At 36.9% G+C, this 21,181-nt stretch overlaps 1 protein-coding gene across 1 annotated transcript in view; it reads right to left on the bottom strand.

Annotated features, from left to right (window-relative positions):
• Window positions 1-350: 350 nt before the first annotated feature.
• Window positions 351-21,181, bottom strand: part of LOC126475356 (proton channel OtopLc) — a 763,792-nt gene continuing 742,961 nt past the window's right edge. The window contains exons 14-15 of the mRNA XM_050103169.1: window positions 15,505-15,678; window positions 351-3,900 (exon numbers count right to left, since the gene is read on the bottom strand). Coding sequence (XP_049959126.1) covers window positions 3,766-3,900; window positions 15,505-15,678 — 309 coding nt within the window. The 3' untranslated portion in view covers window positions 351-3,765. The remainder of the gene's footprint in view (window positions 3,901-15,504; window positions 15,679-21,181) is intronic.

Here is a 21,181-nt window from a genome sequence, read left to right as displayed (position 1 = left end):
CCACCAGGTTATTATCCTATTACACATTCCTCAAATACATAAAAATAACTTAATTAAAATTCAATTAAAAACCAATGACAGGTCAATATTTCCCTAACCAATTCTCTTTTAGGAAACAAGTGATCACAAATATTCCACTTCTGTCAGGTTGCATCTCTTGAGCCATAAATTGTGTTGAATCGCCTGTAGAAAACATTTACTGCTTCCATTAAATTAAAAGAAACAAAACTTCATCTCAAGTAACACATACTAAGCATAGGCTTATGTGGTGTTCACCAGCCTCCATTATCCACTTGTAAGCTATGTAACCGTATTAGCAGTAATAGTAATTTTAAAAAAAACATAATGAACTTTGTAAGACAGTTTTATGTATTTTTAAAGGTCCATCCACATTTTAAAAACAACAGCCATTCTCTTTGAGTGGGAAATATGTTATGTGAGGATTGAATATGAAGCTGAAAATTAATAAATAATGCATGTTACACACCTAGTACCTGTATTCACAGTTCTCTTAGTTACAGAAATAATATTTTGAATTAATGAATTTTTGTCAGCTAAATATATATTCTTTGCATTTTGTACAAAACACGTTATAAAATAAACTTGGAAGAATCTCAAAAAATTTCTATGACATTTATAAAAAGTAAAAAAACTCTAAACCCCATCTATATGTAAGTATAAATTTCCTTTGATAAAGCAAGATATGTCAAAAGTTGACTGTAACAGAAGCTATTCAGAATGAATATTTTCAAAATTTGCCATATCTGACATTCCAGATATAGGCAACAACAGACCATTCACAAGATGTATTAAGTGAGGATTTTGAACATTGATTTTACTTGTAAGAAGGAAATATTCAATTTTAAAAACTAGTACTACTACTTTCCATTGTTTTTTTAAATATATATGTCTATATATATAATGTATATTGGAGGGAGATTATAAAATTGCACAACCTGGCAATGGTTTTCTATGCAGATAATGAAGAAGCACTGTTTCTTTTCTTTTTTTAATTTCATGACAACTTTAACACTGCCATCAGTCAAATGCTTATGGAATATGAATGATCCTAATCTAGTCTGCTGAATCACTGTAAGATGCTTATGAATGTTACATTAACTTACAGTTCACACATACTGTATTAGTTGGCAGTGAGAATCTTGACAGTGTATATATACATAGCAAATTTCCAAAAATGAATTTGGTCACATTAAAAACTCTAAAAACATTTGGTACTTGCAAATAATCTCACACATACCACATGTAAAGTACAGTAAACATTGTGTTATTACCAATACTAAAGAACCTAATTAATCCACTTTAAAAGAATATTTGGCTATTTTGTATTAAGAGTCTAGAAAACATTTGTAGTGAATGTACATATAGTTTCAAACCATTAATAGATGTACACACAACTCATGATATATATCGGAAAAAATATATGTAATGGATATCTATAATCCACTTTGTACTATTTCATTTTCTAAAGTCAAGCAAAAGAGTAGAATGGTAAATGCTGAACAGGTTTCATGTTTCTTTGGAACTTCATGGTCCACAAATTTTCATAGCTTTCAAAAAAAGTGTCCTAGGGGTAAATAATGTATGAGGGAAATGTAATAAACAATGAAAACATAATAATCAATTTTATCACAACATCATCATGTATAAAAATTCTGACAATTGGCAAAAGAAAAAAAAAGGAAGAGCTGGCCAAAAAACTCACTAAGTTTAAAACTGCTAAAATGGAACAAAATGAATTTTTTTAGAGAAGACCTACAGTAACAAATTATTTCACCTACTACATAACTAAGTCTGTCACTTTGTACTTACTAATGAAGGTATCTGCAATGAAACAACACAAAATGTGTTACTAACCTTTTGCCTCTTTAGCCACATATAGATATATATAACAGCAATAAGAGTTAATTTAGTACGCACCATGCTTAGCAATAGTTTCATGATCTATAGAAATTTTCTCATGGTTTTCTTTTTATTTCACTTGAGTACAGGCTTAGAACAGACATCAAGAACAATGATAAATTATGTACAAAACAACCATTTTATTTACATTTTGAAGTTGTAAACATTTATTCTTATATTTGATGCTTAACTATTTATGACACACATTTACTTCTCATCCAACAAAGCACATCTGTTTTGCTGTATTAATTAAGTCTACTCATTGGTGATTTCACAGAATTGTTAATTTAGTTTGCAAAAATTTGTACAGTGTAGGATATTCAGTTTTTGTATAGTAATGCATTAATGATATTTTTTGTGTATAACCTTTGTTCTGTAGCCAATTATTATTTTAAAATTTTCTTTTGTGTATTATGGTACAAAACAATCAAGTCATCATGGAAGTGTTTTTCACTAGAGCTCATGCTCAGTAATACATGTTCCACAGAAACCATTAAGTTCACAACACAGTGAAGAAAAATTTACATTACGCCTGTATTTAAGGGGATCTCTGCTTCAGTTGTTTTACATTGTAACTAACAACAGACAACAAAGGAAATAAAAACAGTGAAACATTTGGTGTAATCTTCAAGTGATACTGGTAATGAATATTTACTTTATCCTTCCCATTAATATACTCATTCTGCCCATACAATAATATTATTTTATTTATTTGGCACATACTTACATTGCATATTCAAATGAAAGTCATCAATTTCAACAAGGCATGTGCATTCAACATAGTTTTGTGGCCTTGTGTCAAATCACCAAATCATCACCTTTATTTCAATATCAGTTTCTTTCTAATTCAAAAAATAGCTGAATAATACTACAACAGCTGCAAGACTACACCCTGAACATGTTCAACAGAAGAATGATTATTATTTTCTGTAACGGAGGTTGAGTGGTTTCTTTGTGAGTGATCAACCACAACCTTCTGCAAACTTAGTAGATTATTATTTTGATGGACACTTAAACTTAATATGTATACATGGATGAACAGGTATGTTTACTTAACCCATTCACTTTTCTTAAATTTTTATTGTTTTTATTTCTCAAGGTAAACACCACCTTAAGAATGAGAATTAAATTCTCCAGTGTGTCAACATTAATGAGTCAGGCGGAAACATTACTGAACTCTCTTCATCTGTTGATGCTGACATGTTAATGCCGGTGTGCTACCAGCAAGGAATGGCACATTGCAAATGACAGTTGCATGCTTTTCGTTTCATGTATTTTATGAAATAAAGTTCCTTAATGTAGTTTTGCAGAAGAAATAAATATGACAAATTGTTGTGGGCATAAGACAAGCATAGGACAAAAATAGCATCAACATTATTTTATGCTCACCATCAGACATGACTCAGACACATTCTTATCATCAATGAAAATGACTATCAAGTTTGATAATGATGTATGCGAGCAACAAAAATAACAAGTCGCAAATGTATAAATGAATAGTTTTTAGATGTAATGTATAATGACAATTGTTTCAAGAAGAGTGTGAGTAATGAGAGGTATTGCATAAAGTGTTATCAGTAAACCTAATATCTTAACAAAATTAATAATTATTGTTAATGAATTTCATGAGGATATAATCTTTGGCTTAAATATTTAGTTTTTAAAAATAACTTTAGAAGATGAAAACCAATGGCAAAAATTCATTGTCAGAGTGTGTGAACACACCACATCTTCATAAATCATAAAATTCATCATTAATCCATACACATTAACACTTTTTTATGTATACCAGTTCTGATTTCAGGGCAAGTTGTTATTTTTAATAATTACCAAGCACTGTAGAATTCATTCAAGTCGAGCTTTGTAGCTAGTCTTCCAAATCTCAGCAAGCGTGACCGCTGAATGGAATCGATGAAAAATGCAAAGTGGTAAAGTAACCCGTTGCACTATGGCCCATGCAAGGAATCCATAGAAATCAAGCTGAAAAATGATATGCGTATCAGAGAAATATATTAGCAACAAAATCAAACAATGGCACTCCAGGTAGAAATATCAATAGTGTAGGAAAAGATAGATTCTACAGTAAAGATGACACATTAAGCTGGAAACAAGCACAATTAAAAAAAGCATGGAGTTGGTGGTTATGTGTGCTTGTGTGAATAAATAGTGTGTATTTCTCTTTTTCTGATGAAGGCTGTGGCCAAAAGCTTATGTGTAAGTGTCTTAATTGCGCCTGTTTGCAACTTAACATACCATCTTTATAGTAAGTAGCAATCTATCTTTTCCTACATTGTTGTTATTAGTGACAAAATAAATAAATGGAGCACAATATTGAGTGACTAAATACTTAATTCTGATTACCCAGAACACTGTGGCTGTCTCTCCACTTTACAAGTGCTGTATTATAGATTAAAGTGGGTAGAAAGAAAAAAAAGGTGGGGAGTGAGTTTTGATAATATAACATAATTGGATAGATAAAAAGAAACACTCTACAAGCGATGGAAGGAGAAGAGACATATAAAAAACGGTTTAAGTTACGCAAGTTTTCAGAGCCAATGGCTCCTCCTCCTGGCAGAAGCATTGAAGTGGAAGGAAGAGGGGTGAAGGAAAAGGACCTGAGAGGTTTAGGGAAAGGGGTAGAGTTTGGAAAATCCACCCAGAACCCTGGGTCAGGGGAGACTCACCAGACAGGATGAGAACGAACAGTCTTTCCTTCTCATCCTGTTTGATAAGTCTACCCTGACCCAGGGTTCTGGGTGGATTTTCCAAACTCTACCCTTTTTCTTAAACCTCTCCAGTCCTTTTCCTTCGACCCTCTTCCTTCCTTTTCAATACTTCTGCCAGAAGAAGAGGGCACTGACTTGCACAGGAAAAACCTTTTTTAATGTGTGTGTGTTCTCCTGCTGCTGCTTGGTGAGCAGATTTATCATCTACCCAGTTACATTATAGGAGAGTTAATGTTAATGTGCTGCTGTCAGAAGTAATTATTAACAAGCAATAATGACCAGTGAAACCACTAACAGAAGACATGACAATTAAAAAAAAAAATCTCTGTGCTCTGTAAATCAAATAGGTAGCAGTCCATAGCATAGTACAGTGCAATTATGGGGAAGGCTGAAGAGTTTTGATGTACATCATTCATCTTACATTCTAGCAAATTCAGCTTCAAAACATACAATTATTATGTGCATCTTTATTGAGCCACTGATACAGTCAGAGCACTGAATGCACACAGACAATGTTACTTCCTGTGATTTGACTGTGGAACAATTTACTTAATTTGTCTGCCAGATGAACAATGTCTTACACCAATGAATGTTAGGATGCCTATTCTGCAAATTCACTTCATGATGAACACAGACTTTCACCTGGATGACGCAAATATTATTGCTAACCACTTGCGTCCTTTTATGGCTAATGTCTGTCCCATCTCATATGGCATTTTGTTGTAGAACAGTTGTCCGTATCACAAGACAGACAGGTACCAAAGTGATTTAAAAGACATTATTTAATTCCAGTTGATGTTCTGGCCTTGAGGTTTGCTAGATATCAGCCGTATCTGCTAGTCATTGAATATCTGTGCACATGTCAGAGAACAACCGAGAAAGGATGACTACGTAAAGCAGGAAAACTGCCTGCGGTTGGGACTCAACCCACACCAGAGTCTAGCAACAGGAATAAGGCAGTAGCAGTCTAGGTTACAACAAAGCATGACAAATTTTCGACACAATGCTGTCAACAGATCAAGTATGAGCCACAATCCTAATTGAGACCAGAGAGGAAAACCATTATCAAAGCAAAGTCACCAGGAGTAGTCAGTAGTGCAGTGGAGACAGCAACAAATGCTATCAGATTAAGTACACAACCGACTGACTGGTCGATGTGTGGTAGTATATATATATATATATATATATATATATATATATATATATATATATATATATATATATATATATATATAAAAAAAACAAAGATGAGGTGACTTACCGAACAAAAGCGCTGGCAGGTCGATAGACACACAAACAAACACAAACATACACACAAAATTCAAGCTTTCGCAACAAACTGTTGCCTCATCAGGAAAGAGGGAAGGAGAGGGGAAGACGAAAGGAAGTGGGTTTTAAGGGAGAGGGTAAGGAGTCATTCCAATCCCGGGAGCGGAAAGACTTACCTTAGGGGGAAAAAAGGACAGGTATACACTCGCACACACGCACATATCCATCCACACATACAGACACAAATGTGTGGATGGATATGTGCGTGTGTGCGAGTGTATACCTGTCCTTTTTTCCCCCTAAGGTAAGTCTTTCCGCTCCCGGGATTGGAATGACTCCTTACCCTCTCCCTTAAAACCCACTTCCTTTCGTCTTCCCCTCTCCTTCCCTCTTTCCTGATGAGGCAACAGTTTGTTGCGAAAGCTTGAATTTTGTGTGTATGTTTGTGTGTCTATCGACCTGCCAGCGCTTTTGTTCGGTAAGTCACCTCATCTTTGTTTTTATATATAATTTTTCCCACGTGGAATGTTTCCTTCCATTTTTATATATATATATATATATATATATATATATATATATATATATATATATATGTGTGTGTGTGTGTGTGTGTGTGTGTGTGTGTGTGTGTGTGTATGTGCGCGAGTGTATACCTGTCCCTTTTTCCCCCTAAAGTAAGTCTTTCTCCTTCTGGGATTGGAATGACTCCTTACCCTCTCCTGTGAAACCCACATCCTTTCGTCTTTCCCTCTCCTTCCCTCTTTCCTGATGAAGCAACCGTGGGTTGCAAAAGCTTGATGTTTGTGTGTGTGTTTGTGTGTTTTTTATTGTGTCTATCTACCAGCACTTTCCCGTTTGTTAAGTCACAGCATCTTTTATGTCTCAAAGAACAGACATGTATGTAAATCTATACATGTATGCACTGTGACAGTGAAATATCTTCTATGTAGGTCCAATCACTCATACAAACTCTCAGCTGAATATCTGTGAGCAAATAGAAAATACTTGACAGGGGGGACAATATCTATAGTTTGTGGCATGTGGAAATCTGGACTGGACAGGAGGCGCATTCAGATGGCCGAAGTGGACCATAAAGGATCGAGTCACAGTCTGGTACAAATTTTCACAAGTTGCAATTGTATTTAAAACAGTGCCCGTGTGCAGCTGAGATCTGGAAATTTCTCTTTCAAAAATGGCTCTGAGCACTATGGGACTTAACTTCGGAGGTCATCAGTCCCCTGTACTTAGAACTACTTGAACCTAACTAACCTAAAGACATCACACACATCCATGCCCAAAGCAGGATTCGAACCTGCGACCGTAGCGGTCGCGCGGTTCCAGACTGTAGCGTCTAGAAATGCTCGGCCACCGCCGACCGGCATTTCTCTTTCATTCATATCCTTTTAAGTAAATTAAAATATGGTGCAAGAGGAAATACTGCAAAATTGTTGGAATTCTATATCTGACAGTAAACAAAGGTTGTCAATAAGAAATGGATATGTATTAAGCTAGTAGGCATTATCCAGCTAGGAACTAATTACATGTAGCGTCTCACAAGAGTCTATCTTAGGGCTGTTACTTTTTCCTATGTTTATCGTGACCTTTCATTAATAACCTTGTGTAACGGGACATCCTCCTCTAGCATTATTTTTCCTCAACAGCAGTAGTCGACACCAGAAATATTTTTCGAATTTTGAACCGGTCAGTATTATCTCAGCTGTTTTTCTGAAAAATTTCATATTATTTTATACACAATATGTTATATTTCAAGCCTAAATTTATGAAAAGGAATTACTTTATTTTCATTGTTGCAATTGGTAAGTTCTATCTCTGAACGTACATTTAAAATTATTTTTTTTAGAACAGTTGAAATTACGAAATATTTGGCACACTTAAAATTTCTATTATTAATTACGCAATCTAGTACTGTTCATTATGTTTATTTCTGGATTCATTTATAAAGTAATAATCTAAACCAACAAAAATTCATTTTTCAAGAAAAATTGTAAATCCGTTGGGAAATTGTTATTATTACAGAGTGAGGTAGTTGTAAGCATGCCTCTGATGTGATTGGACATATTTTTCTATTTTGGGTGAACAATGTAATTTCGATTTTAAAATGTGAAAATTCAAAAGACAGTTTGATATAGTAAGATGTGACAACAAATTAACATAAGAACAAAAATTCTGCAACAACATTCTTGAATATTATTTAGATCAATTTAACCATGAGAACCTAAAATGTGAGAATTTCAGCTTCAAGAATCAGACCCCTAGACATGAAGAACTGGAGCCAACTGTGCAAGAAAAGATAAGTAACAAGTTTATTGTAAATTTTACTTCTCTTGAATCTTCAGAAGAGACTTTACCATACTGGACAGTAGCAACAACAAAGAAGGGGGGGGGGGGGGGGGGGGGAGAAGATTACACTTGCTAGATATCAAGTCTGTTTCATTAGCAGCTGACACAAACATTTCAATAAATAGCAAATCAAGTATAGTATTAGAATGATCAGTTGATGAGAAATTTTAAGGGACACTGATAAATGGTTGTAGCAAATTCTTTTGTCAGTAAATTTTGAAAAAGCATGTTATGTATAGTTCAGACTTTGTAAGATGTCTCACACTGGTATATGCCTAAAATATGATGTTAAACAGATAGAAGAAGTTGACAGTGTCAAATTCTTGGGATTACTGCTTGATGGTAAATTCAGATTGGGGGAGCATACCACAGAACTGCTGGTGGGCGCAAGGGGCAGTGTGGGGCAGTGGTGGGGTGAGCGGACTGCTGTAGCTTGTTGAGGGGTTGTGACCTGCTGCGGGCTACAGTGGAGATGAAGCCTCTCCATCGTTTCTAGGTCCCCAGTTCAATACAATACAATACAATACACCTACTATAATCTGGTCTGGATTATATGTGAAGATAGTTGGCTGATATATTACCATTGGACAATTTTTGGGGAGGCTCTCCTGTGAAACTGCTGAATATGTTGGAGAGACAAGTGAATTGGTGAAAAGGATGCAAAGGTTTGTGTCATTCAGGTTGAATTGTAAAAGGAAAAAAGAAAAGGAGTGGAAGAAAAATATTGTGCAATATTTGGAAGAGTAACTAGTAACAAATGAAAATGGGACAACTATGCAAACACGTTAAATTTTCAATAAACAACAAGTTTGATTTGTTATGCAAGGTAGAAGCAGCTAGCCTTATTTAGTTTTAAGGTAAATAAGAATGAGGCAAGCTCTGATGAAACACACAATGCTCAGTTGAAAGTGAAAGTAATGGGGAATAACAACTATTGTTATTTGATGGTAGCCATGGAAGATGTGTAGGTGCGGCAGGTTAGATGTGATGAAACTTACCAAGCAATTAGTATTATGAAGATAATTACTAGCCTCAAACACGTGAACTGTGCAAGGGTTTAGGAAATGAAAATCAGTCATAGTAGGTGGAACATGTAACAGACATGTTAAAAGCCTTTACATTAGGAGGGAAATCAAAGAGTAGGGTATAGCATACTGTGAACAATGATGTCATTAGAGGCTCAGCAAATGCTCAGAAAGGTTAAATAGAAGAATGGAAACTGGCCATGTCTTTTCAAATGAACCAATTTGATATTCACCTTGGATTCTTTATGGAAATTTTAGAAAACCTAAATCCACATGGCTGAACAGTAGACGGCTGAACAGGAATTTGAAACCTGCTCCTCAATCAGAGTCCAGTGCTGCAACCCTTACGCCACCTCACCCAGTCAAATATAAAGTAATATGTGACCACGGTAGAACAGCTCAACTATGGCACTACAGTGTGCATTTTAAAGATGTGGTTAATAAAAGGCTGACTGTTGTGCTGAATTACATTACATTCCACATACCCTTCTCATTTTTTAGATGGTAACCATCTTATAATCTCTTTTGAAAACACTGTCCATTCCATTCAACTTACTTTCCAAGGCCTTTGCTATATCTGACAGAATTACAATATCATCAGAAATCCTCAATGTCTTATTTCATCTCCTTTCTTCTTTCCTCCCCCAATTTCTCCTTGGGTTCCTTTACTACTACTAAAGGTACAGAATGAATGACATCAGGGATAGGCTACAACTCTGTCTCTCTCCCTTCTCAATTACTTCTTCCCTTTCATCATCTTTGGTTCTTATAACTGCTGCTGGTTTCTGTACAGTTGTATTTTATCTCTGCTACATTATGAATGTCAAAGAGTGTAGTCCGGTCAACATTGGCAAAAGCTTGCTCTAAGTGTACAAATGCTATTAACATAGGTTTGCCTTTCTTCAGTATATATTCTAAGGAAGTTGTTGTGTCAGTACTGCCTTGTATGCTTCTACATTTCTCTGAAACCCAAACTGACATTCACACCCATCAGCACCTGTTTTCTTTGGAATTGGATTTATTACAGTCTTCTAGCTGTATTTCACAGTCCTATATATCTTGCTTCCCAGGTGGAATAGGTTTGGCAGTGATATTTCTCCCAAGGCTCACAATGAATTTAATGGACTGTTTTTTTTACTTCTGAGGCCTTGCTTTTATTTAGATCTTTCGCTGCTTTGTCCAATTTTTGCAGTATCTTATATTTCATCTCATCTTCATTTTCTTCCCTTTCTATAACATTGTCTTTCAAGTTCAGTCCAATTTAAATTCAATATCTAATGTTTTATCCATGGATTTTATATTTGACTTTGTCTTTTTACCTATTTGATTCTCTACTACCACCATTATTTCAGTTCTCAAAGCTACCCATTCATTTTCTAATATGTTCCTTTTTCCCTGTCTCTGTTACTCATTGCCTAATACTCCCATTGACTCCCATCAACCTCTGGGTGTTAGCTTATCCATGTCCCATCTCCTTAATTTCCAGACTTTCTGCAATTTTGTTAGTTTTACTCTGTAATTCATAATCAAAAACTCACGGTCAGAGTTCACATCTGTTACTAGAAACTTGTCACCGTTCAAAATTTGGATTTGAAGTCTCTGTTTTACCATTATATAATATTTCTGAAACCTTCTGGTGTCTCCAAGTCACTTCCATGTACAACTATCTTTTATGATTCTTAAACCAAGTGTTATCAATGACTGAATTATACTGTGTACAAAATTCTACCATGTAGCTTTCCTTTTCATTCCTTTTCCCCAGTCCATGGTCTCTTATTATTTTTCCCTGTGTATATGTGAAATTAACTTGGCTGCTTTTAATTGGTGGTAAATCTTGTGTTGGAGTTGTGTTTATTGCTGCTGTTATGAAATTTATTGCATACACCTGAACAAGAGATGGAAAAGCCTCTGGCAGAAAGTATTTGTGGCTTGATGAGAGGTGTCCTTGTACAAAGTAGGATCTATGTGATTATTGGAGTCAAAGGGATCACCTTTCTGAGTTTCATCCAGTAGGGCAGATTTGAAAGAAATCATTAGATATATAAAATAAACAGGGATGCATTGAAAATTAAATTTTTTTATTACTGAAACAAGCTAAATGGATTCCAGCATCTCCGTTTTACGATGAACAGCAGCTTTCCTTTTCATAATATTGTTAAATGGATTTTTTATTTGTTTAGGAGGTTTGCACACCCTGAAAAAGCAATTTATCTGTGTATACCTCCTGCAGTGTAGTAGATAAATGAGGCAGCCATACAGTAGTACACCCTTCGTATTCAGTAAATGCAGAAATAATTATAGTTTCCTCATAAGTAAAAGCAAATAAAAAAATAACAAAATCTGCTTGTTTCAACATTTTTGAAAAATCATCACATTTAAAAATGTAGTTGTGATGTTTTGATGAAAAATTACACTGTACAAATTCCCACTGGCTTTTTAATAGACTTCTTTATTCTACTATCAGCCAAAAGCAAAGGAATAGTCAATAGCCTGCAATGATTTCACTGTAGACTTTCTGAAAGATTCTGGTAGGAGATAATCCAGAAGTATTGCTTCATTTCTGCTATTTAACATCAATAATAAATTATCTGACACACACAGAGAAAGAGCTATATACATTGATAAATGAAAGCAATTACACTCTACAAAAATTAATTCAAAATATTACAAGAAGTTATTTTAATTACCAGGAATTTGCAGCTTGGACCAAAAACTAAGAATGCAAATCTTTGTAGAATAGGTGCAACCAGAAACAGGGAAACAGTCATTACACCTGTCTTATGAACTGGAGATAGCAATTGTGAAGTTAATCATTACATTTAATTAACATACAACACACAAATGTATGGAATGTTATCCACAGCTAGACAAACAATCACAGAGAAGTTAAGGTTTTATTGAAGATGTAGTTCACGGTTTAGTTCTTAATTAAGAAACAGAATGTAGAAAGTTACCCTAAGCTGTCTGAATAATACAAAGAGGGACACCACATCATGCTCAAGGGGAGAAATTGCAATGGAAGTCCCACAAGTTCAATCATCGATCTACTACTGTTCTTGCTTTATGTAAATTATTTATAATTTTATTTGAATCAGATGGTGAAATCAGAGCTCTTTGGAGATGATACAAGCATTGTTGCAAAGTGAAGCAGAGATATTAATAGAGAAAATAATAATGATGTTTTAGTGAAAGTTACTGAGTGATTTTACATAAATAGGCTTGCTTTAAACTTTCAAAACATGTTGTTCATCAGATTTTTTACTGTCAAAAATATCCCACCTTGTATTAACCCTGTATATCAGCAAAAAATAATAAACAAGGTTGAAAGTTCTTAGTTTTCAGCTGTGAATTCTTAAGAAAACTTAAAACTGGAAAAACCATATTGCTAAAACAGTTACATTTAGCTACATTTGCCATAAGAATAATTGCCAGCTTTGGTGCTATAGAAGTCAATCTGTTAATATCATGATGTCTAATGGGATGGTATTCTGGGGTAACTCATCACTTAATTAGTAAGCATTCATTGCACAAAAGAAAGTAATTAGAATTATGTGTGGGATTCACACATGTACATCATGCAGGCATATCTTTGAGTAGCTGGGAATATTAACTTTGGTCCTACAACACACTTATTCACTTACTGAATTTGAAACCAACAATCCACCAGTGTCTGAGATTAACAGATATATCAACAAGTAGAAAACTAGAAGAAAAAAATGATCTGAGTTACTCTCTCACAAATCTAACTATGGGATAGAAAGATGTCAAATATGTGGCTATTATGCTGTTTGACAATCTATCTATGGAAATAAAATGTCTGACTGATAGCAGGAGTGTTTTCAAATTTAGATTAAAAGTATTTCTCCATAATAACTCTTTCTACACCACATCCAAATTCTTGAATAGAAGTGGTTAGCACACTGGACCCGCATTCAGGAGGATTATGGTTCAAACCCATGTCCAGCCATCCTGTTTAGATTTTCTGTGACTTTCCTAAATCACTTCAGGCAGATGCTGGGCTGGTTCCTTTGAAAGGGCACAATCAACTTCCGTTCCTATCCTTTCCTAACTCAATGGGACCAATGACCTCACTGTTTGGTCCCCTACCCCAAACCAACCAACCAATCAACTTAAAAAAGTGTGTTCTACTTCTCTTAAATCGACACATTCTACATTATAACTTTTATTGTGAATATGATCTATGGGACACATAACTAACTAACTTACTAATTAACTAACAGACCATTCTCATTACTATGGCAGAGGAGGCTACAAAAGTGAATTCAAAGATAAAAAATATATTTATCAGTCATTTATGAAACACGATAAAGGAAAAGAGAAAGCAATGGCTCAGAAAAAAACAGGAAGTTAAGGACACTGGGGAGGGCAGACAATGTGGAAAAGAAGCACATTGAAAGTAGAGACTAACATCTGTATCATTCTGATCTGCCCCAGAGACAGACAGACCTGACAGGACTATGATATGGAATGTGTAGGCATAGCTGGGGGAACAATGATGAGAAGTGGAGATAAGATAAGTTGTGTGTGGAATGTCAATATCACCACCATCCTTGCCAGCAGTAGTAGCCATCTGACATTCAATTCCTGGATCAAGGCCTCCTCTAGACATGTGTAAGTTTTACCGTCTTTAACAACCTGCATATAAGATGCTCTAATGACTCCTACCTACCTTACATCACTGTCTTGGTCATTGCTTATGTTTTTCTATCTGTTGTAATTCACCAAAAACCTTCCTAGGTCAATCTACCATCCAATTACTTGGTAATAAGTTCTGTCCACCTCCATTTGATTTTCATTACAGTCATAATTTTGTGTGTCTTCCAGGTTATTCCTTGACCTGTTTATTTGTGTTCCTGTCTCTTTGTCTTACTGTTTGTTTTCCCAACATACATGTGTCCATTGATATTTGAGGAATGCTCAGTTAATGAGTTGTTTCGATAATTGAGTCTATGCCTTGTGTCACAAGTAAAAACCTGTAATGCATCTGACTGTAAGCTTTCCTCTTTGACACTTTGAAAGAAGCTTAGTTTGTAAAGGCGAGTTTAGTTCACCTGAAGCAATCAAAGCCACTTTTACTCTTTTGTTATCTATGTAATCATCATCTTCAACTGCTCTAGACACAAAAAATTCATAAGCTGCTTCTATGCTACACAATTAATTCACACAGTTTTCTATTTGTGGTATTGCTTATTTCTGTCATATTACAATTGATTTTAAGACCTACTTTCAAACTTGCTTTATTAAATCCTTCTATTTGTTGCTTAAGTTTATCTATAGTAGAAGCAAACTGTGCAATGTCATTAGCAAAATGAAAATGGCTCTGACACATATTTTCCTTTAGTATGTACTATTCCTAAATGTTAAAAAATGGAAACTTCTTCATTTTCCAACTTAAGAATATGATTACTTTCTCTAGGGCCTCTGAGAATAGATTTGGTGATATATATAGTGTGCTTGAATAATTCCTCTTTCAGCTCTGATGAAGACTAATCAACAGATATTTATATGAGTAATACTGATTGGCCTGCTTCTTAAGGGTTGTTAGTGCAGATTTTGTTGAAACTGAGACAAAAGCTTTTTCAGAATCTATGAATCCCAGACACCATGTAAAACTTTTTACAAGTTCTGGTTTCCATCTTTAACAATTCTGATTAACACATGATAGCTGGGAAACAGAAAAATGTCACATGTTCTTTTTACTGCCTCTCAGTTGAAGTGACTTACCTTTGTATGAACACTAGTAATTCTAACAAGTCAATGTATGGTCAAGAAATGAGAACAAATAAAAAAATATCTCACCTAGACTCAAATAAATAGAAAACCCATGATGGAATCTAGGTATGTGTATGAGGACAGATCACTCCTCCCTAAAGAGAACAAGTACTGAAAAGCAGATTGGAGATGAATTATTACTAGCAGAACTACTTTCAGAAAAACTACTCCTTTGGAAGGTGCACAAACCAATATGTATGCCGCCCCATCCTCCACCCCCACACAAATTAAAATATTTCATTGGTGATTTACAATCTTCAAAAAATTTTCTTATTCCATTTCCAAATCTCAAACAGTACTTATAACTGTTTGCTGGTAAAGTAAATCTAGTCACTCACCATTTGAAAAATCCTGCATATATTGAATCAGATATTCCAAATGGTAGGGTTTAAAATAACTTTTGTACTTACTTGAACAGGATTAGCAATAACCTTCTGTGCTTCAAATGTGTAAATGACCCACATTGTGACATTGCAGATCAAGAGGAAGGTTACTACTTGACGCCCAGGTTTGCTGCGGTCATGTTCAGGGAGATGTACACGACGGCGTGCCACATCCGCAATGAACAACAGCTGTAGTACAACCTGGAAAAGGAACCATTGGGAAAAGTGACTGAGAATTCCTTATTGATGAAACATGGTTCAGATTACATAGCATAACTTATCTAATAATGACATTCCAGCTGTTGTCCCCAATTTCAGGTTCTGTTTTGAGACACTGGTTTCAAAATGTTGGAGATGGTATAAATGAAGTGACACTCTCATGTTGTTTTCTATGTGGCAGAGAGGCAGGATTTTAAGAAGAAATTAAAATAAAAACTACCACCAATGTATTTTAAAACAAGTTTTGTGTATAGGAAAAATCAAATATGCCATTCATTGATGCAAGGCACTTTGGTAAGATATTTAAGTGCATGTGTAAAAAAATGCAATGTTGCATGATGGAAAATATAGACCATTAAAGAGCCTCACTTCAATAATGTAAAACACAGCTAATGTGATATATGAAATGACTTATAAATTATGACAGGAAACAAATTTACTATTAACAACAAAACAGGAAATTTATGGCTTACCAAACAACTAACTTTGGGTACAGCTTCCAGAAATGGGTACTTAGTCCATAACCAATTCCACATTGCTAATATGACTGGATATTCAGAACATAACATGTAAGTGAATGCACAAATGAATTAGTGAGCTTATTGGATGAAAGCTAATGTGTAAAACTTCTTGGTGACCTTGTGAACAGTAAATTTAAATCAGAGCTGGAGAAAAACAAAAGAAAGAAACTTCAGTCATAATTACCAGTATATGAAACAATGATTATTGCAAATTAAATTTATATTCATACAGCACATAACATCGCAATCCTTAAATAGTAACCCATACTAAAGAGAACTAAAGGCTTGACCCATATAGGTGTAATAAGTGCCGTCTTTCCCGAAATACGTAATCACTAAGTCAGGGCATTTCGTCAGAGAAGGTGAAATATGCCATTGTCAAGTTCTTCTATAAGAAGGGCGACAGGGGAGATGTCAATAACTACTGGCCCATTTCACTAATGATACCATCTTCCAAAACTTCTGAGAAGATGATGTAGAATAGGTTGCCATGTAAGCAACAATAATACCCTCAGTAGAGTTGCTTAACTGAGGATGCCATTTACACGTTCACTCATCAAATTTTACAAGTGTTAAATAACAAAATAGCACCAACTGGTATTTTCTGTACCTTACTTATGGCATCTGACTGTGTGAATCACAATATTCTTCAAGACAAAAGATGTTTTATCGAGCTGATAGTATAGCCAACCAATTGATAATGTCATATTTAACCAAAAGAATGGGGTTCCACAAGGCTCAATTTTAGGTCCACTGCTAGTTCTTTTTGTAGATTAGTATAATGATCAATCCACAGATACAGATACACAATGTCGATGAGGGGACAAAAGTCATGGGATACCAATATGCACATGCACAGATGTGGTAGTATCACATACAAAAGATATAAAAGGGCAGTACATTAGTGGAGCTGTTACTTGTATTCAGGAGACTCATGCGTAAAGGCTTCTGATGTGATTATGGCCGCATGATGGGAATTAACAGCTTTGTATATGGAATGGTGGTTGGAAGTTGATGCACAGAACATTCCATTTTGGAAATGGCTACGGAATTTAATATTCTGTGATTCACAGTGTCAAGAGTGTGCCAAGAATACCACAATGGCGTTACCCCTCACCAAGGACAATGCAGTGGATGATACCCTTTACTTAATGACAAAGAGCACAGGCATTTGCGTAGGGGTGTCAGAACTAATAGACAAGCAACACTGCATGAAGTAACCACAGAAATCAATGTGGGATGTATGACAAATGTATCCATTAGGACAGTGTGGCAACATTTGGCATTAATGGGCTATGGCACCAGGTGAACTTTGCAGCATCACCTGCAGCATCTCTCCTGGGCTCATGACCATATTGGTTGGACCCTAGACAACTGGGAAACCATGGTATGGGTAGATGAGTCCTGTTTCAGTTGGAAAGAGCTGACGGTAGGGTTGAAGTATGGCATAGACCAACGAAGCCATGGACCCAAGTTGCCAACAACACATTGCACAAGCTGGTGGTGGCTCGATAATGGTGTAGGTTGAGTTTACATGGAATGGACTGGGTCCTCTGGATGTTTGGCTATTTGGAGACCATTTATCAGCTATTCATGGATGTCGTGTTCCCAAACAATGATGGAATTTTATGGATGACATTGCTCTATGGCACTAGGCCACAATTGTTTGCAATTGTTCTGAAGAACATTCCAGACAATTTGAGCAAATGATTTAGACACCAAGAATGCCTAACATGAATCGCATCGAACATTTATTGGACATAACTGAGAGGTCAATTTGTGCACAAAACCTGGCACCAGCAACACATCTGCAATCGCAGATGGGTGTAGAGGTAGCATCGCTCAATATTTCTGCAGAGGACTACCAGCGAACTGTTTTGAGCCCATGACACTTCGAGCTGCTGCACTACACAAGGAAAAAGCAGGTCCAACATGATATTAGGAAGTATCCCATGCCTTTTGTCACCTCAGTGTGCAGTAACAGATGAAATGGTAAATAATGTGCTTAAAAGTATTATTGAATGGTTTTCTGCAAATGGTCTCACTCTCAATTTCAAAAAGAGACAACATATTTGGTTCTGCACATCTAGAACTACTACACCAATGTATGTGTAGCACATGGTAAGAGATAATAACTAGGGTGGAAGCTTCTAACTTTTTAGGCATCGACACCGATTAGAATTTAAATGGAAATACCACATTTTGAAAATCCTAAAACAATTTAGTTTATCCACATTTGCACTTCAAATCATTGAAAATCGTGGGGAGAGCCAAATCAGTAAGTTGACATTCATTCAGTAATGTCATATGGAATAATGTTCTGAGTAAACTTATGTTTATGCAAAAAAAGTCTTAATTGATCAAAAACTTGCTGTAAGAATAATATGTGGTGCTCATCCATGACCATCTTTTAGACATTTGCTTAAGGAATTAGACATTTTGGCTGGTGTTTTCCCATATGTTTACCACCACATGAAGTTTGATGGAAATAATCCAATGCAATTAAAAAGGACAATGACATTCATTACTCAACTTTACAGTTATCTTTAGCACAAAAAGATGGCGTAGAATGCTCCAACCAAAAGTTTTGATCACTTACCCAGTGATATAAAATGTCTGACATAGAGAAAAGTTAAATTTGAAAACAAAGCGAAACAGTTTCTCTTTCACTGTGGAATGTGGATGTAAGATGGCTCATTCCACATCTGTATGACTAACTGTACAAATGATCTGTGGGACAAGAAATTCACTCACTCACTGACTAACTCATGTGCAATCAAAGAAATTGAGAACACTAACAGGAAACTACAAAAGGTATCTAAATAATTCTCATATACACTCCTGGAAATTGAAAGAAGAACACTGTGAATTCATTGTCCCAGGAAGGGGAAACTTTATTGACACATTCCTGGGGTCAGATACATCACATGATCACACTGACAGAACCACAGGCACATAGACACAGGCAACAGAGCATGCACAATGTCGGCACTAGTACAGTGTATATCCACCTTTCGCAGCAATGCAGGCTGCTATTCTCCCATGGAGACCATCGTAGAGATGCTGGATGTAGTCCTGTGGAACGGCTTGCCATGCCATTTCCACCTGGCGCCTCAGCTGGACCAGCGTTCATGCTGGACGTGCAGACCGCGTAAGACGATGCTTCATCCAGTCCCAAACATGCTCAATGGGGGACAGATCCGGAGATCTTGCTGGCCAGGGTAGTTGACTTACACCTTCTAGAGCACGTTCGGTGGCACGGGATACATGCGGACGTGCATTGTCCTGTTGGAACAGCAAGTTCCCTTGCCGGTCTAGGAATGGTAGAACGATGGGTTCGATGACGGTTTGGATGTACCGTGCACTATTCAGTGTCCCCTCGACGATCACCAGTGGTGTACGGCCAGTGTAGGAGATCGCTCCCCACACCATGATGCCGGGTGTTGGCCCTGTGTGCCTCGGTCGTATGCAGTCCTGATTGTGGCGCTCACCTGCATGGCGCCAAACACGCATACGACCATCATTGGCACCAAGGCAGAAGCAACTCTCATCGCTGAAGACGACACGTCTCCATTCGTCCCTCCATTCACGCCTGTCGCGACACCACTGGAGGCGGGCTGCACGATGTTGGGGCATGAGCGGAAGACGGCCTAACAGTGTGCGGGACCGTAGCCCAGCTTCATGGAGACGGTTGCGAATGGTCCTCGCCGATACCCCAGGAGCAACAGTGTCCCTTATTTGCTGGGAAGTGGCGGTGCGGTCCCCTACGGCACTGCGTAGGATCCTACGGTCTTGGCGTGCATCCGTGCGTCGCTGCGGTCCGGTCCCAGGTCGACGGGCACGTGCACCTTCCGCCGACCAGTGGCGACAACATCGATGTACTGTGGAGACCTCACGCCCCACGTGTTGAGCAATTCGGCGGTACGTCCACCCGGCCTCCCGCATGCCCACTATACGCCCTCGCTCAAAGTCCGTCAACTGCACATACGGTTCACGTCCACGCTGTTGCGGCATGCTACCAGTGTTGAAGACTGCGATGGAGCTCCGTATGCCACGGCAAACTGGCTGACACTGACGGCGGCGGTGCACAAATGCTGCGCAGCTAGCGCCATTCGATGGCCAACACCGCGGTTCCTGGTGCGTCCGCTGTGCCGTGCGTGTGATCATTGCTTGTACAGCCCTCTCGCAGTGTCCGGAGCAAGTATGGTAGGTCTGACACACCGGTGTCAATGTGTTCTTTTTTCCATTTCCAGGAGTGTATGTGTTATCTTGAATGTCATGGCATGCGCATAAATTAATGTATATGTCAGCAAATTGGAGAATACATTAGCAATATAAATTAGAGTAACAATTCACAAATTTTCCTAAACATGGAAACACAATGATGACCAAAAACACTTTTTTACACTGAGAGTGTGAAGTAGAAAAATGATTTGTTGATGGGCCTTCGATTGCAAACACATGCTCCAGTTAAAATGCTCTTCAAAACCAGCATTGTGGTCTCACCATAAAGCATAGTTGCTGAAGAAGAACAAGAGAAGACAGAAGAATATGCAACAGCCACCCAGACAGCTCATGGAACAACAGAAGATGGAAAGTAATGTGCCCAACTCTTCTAAAGGGATAGATAAAAAAAAAAAATCTATATACCAAATGGTGGCAGAAAACACACATAAAAGAAGGTTATAATTAGGCAAACATTTGGAGCCAGTGGCTGCTTCTTGAGACAGAAGGGTTGAAGGGGAAGGAAGAAAGGTGAAGGCAAAGGACAAAGGACTGGATGAGAAGGAAAGGCTGCTTGTTGGGGACTGCAGTGGATGAGATTTGAAAATCTGAGAGCTTAACGGTGGAAGACAGGGTAATATAATATGTAAGACAGAGATTACTGCTTAAACATCATGCATGAGTTAATAAGACTAAAAAGCTAAGTGCACTGTATGTAATAGAGGTGGGAAGGAAGGGGG

The sequence above is a fragment of the Schistocerca serialis genome, chromosome 4 (genome assembly GCF_023864345.2).
Source record: "Schistocerca serialis cubense isolate TAMUIC-IGC-003099 chromosome 4, iqSchSeri2.2, whole genome shotgun sequence".
NCBI classification, from domain to species: domain Eukaryota; kingdom Metazoa; phylum Arthropoda; class Insecta; order Orthoptera; family Acrididae; genus Schistocerca; species Schistocerca serialis.
The sequence above is the reverse complement of the archived record's forward strand: the minus strand, read 5'-3'. Positions and strand labels throughout refer to the sequence as shown.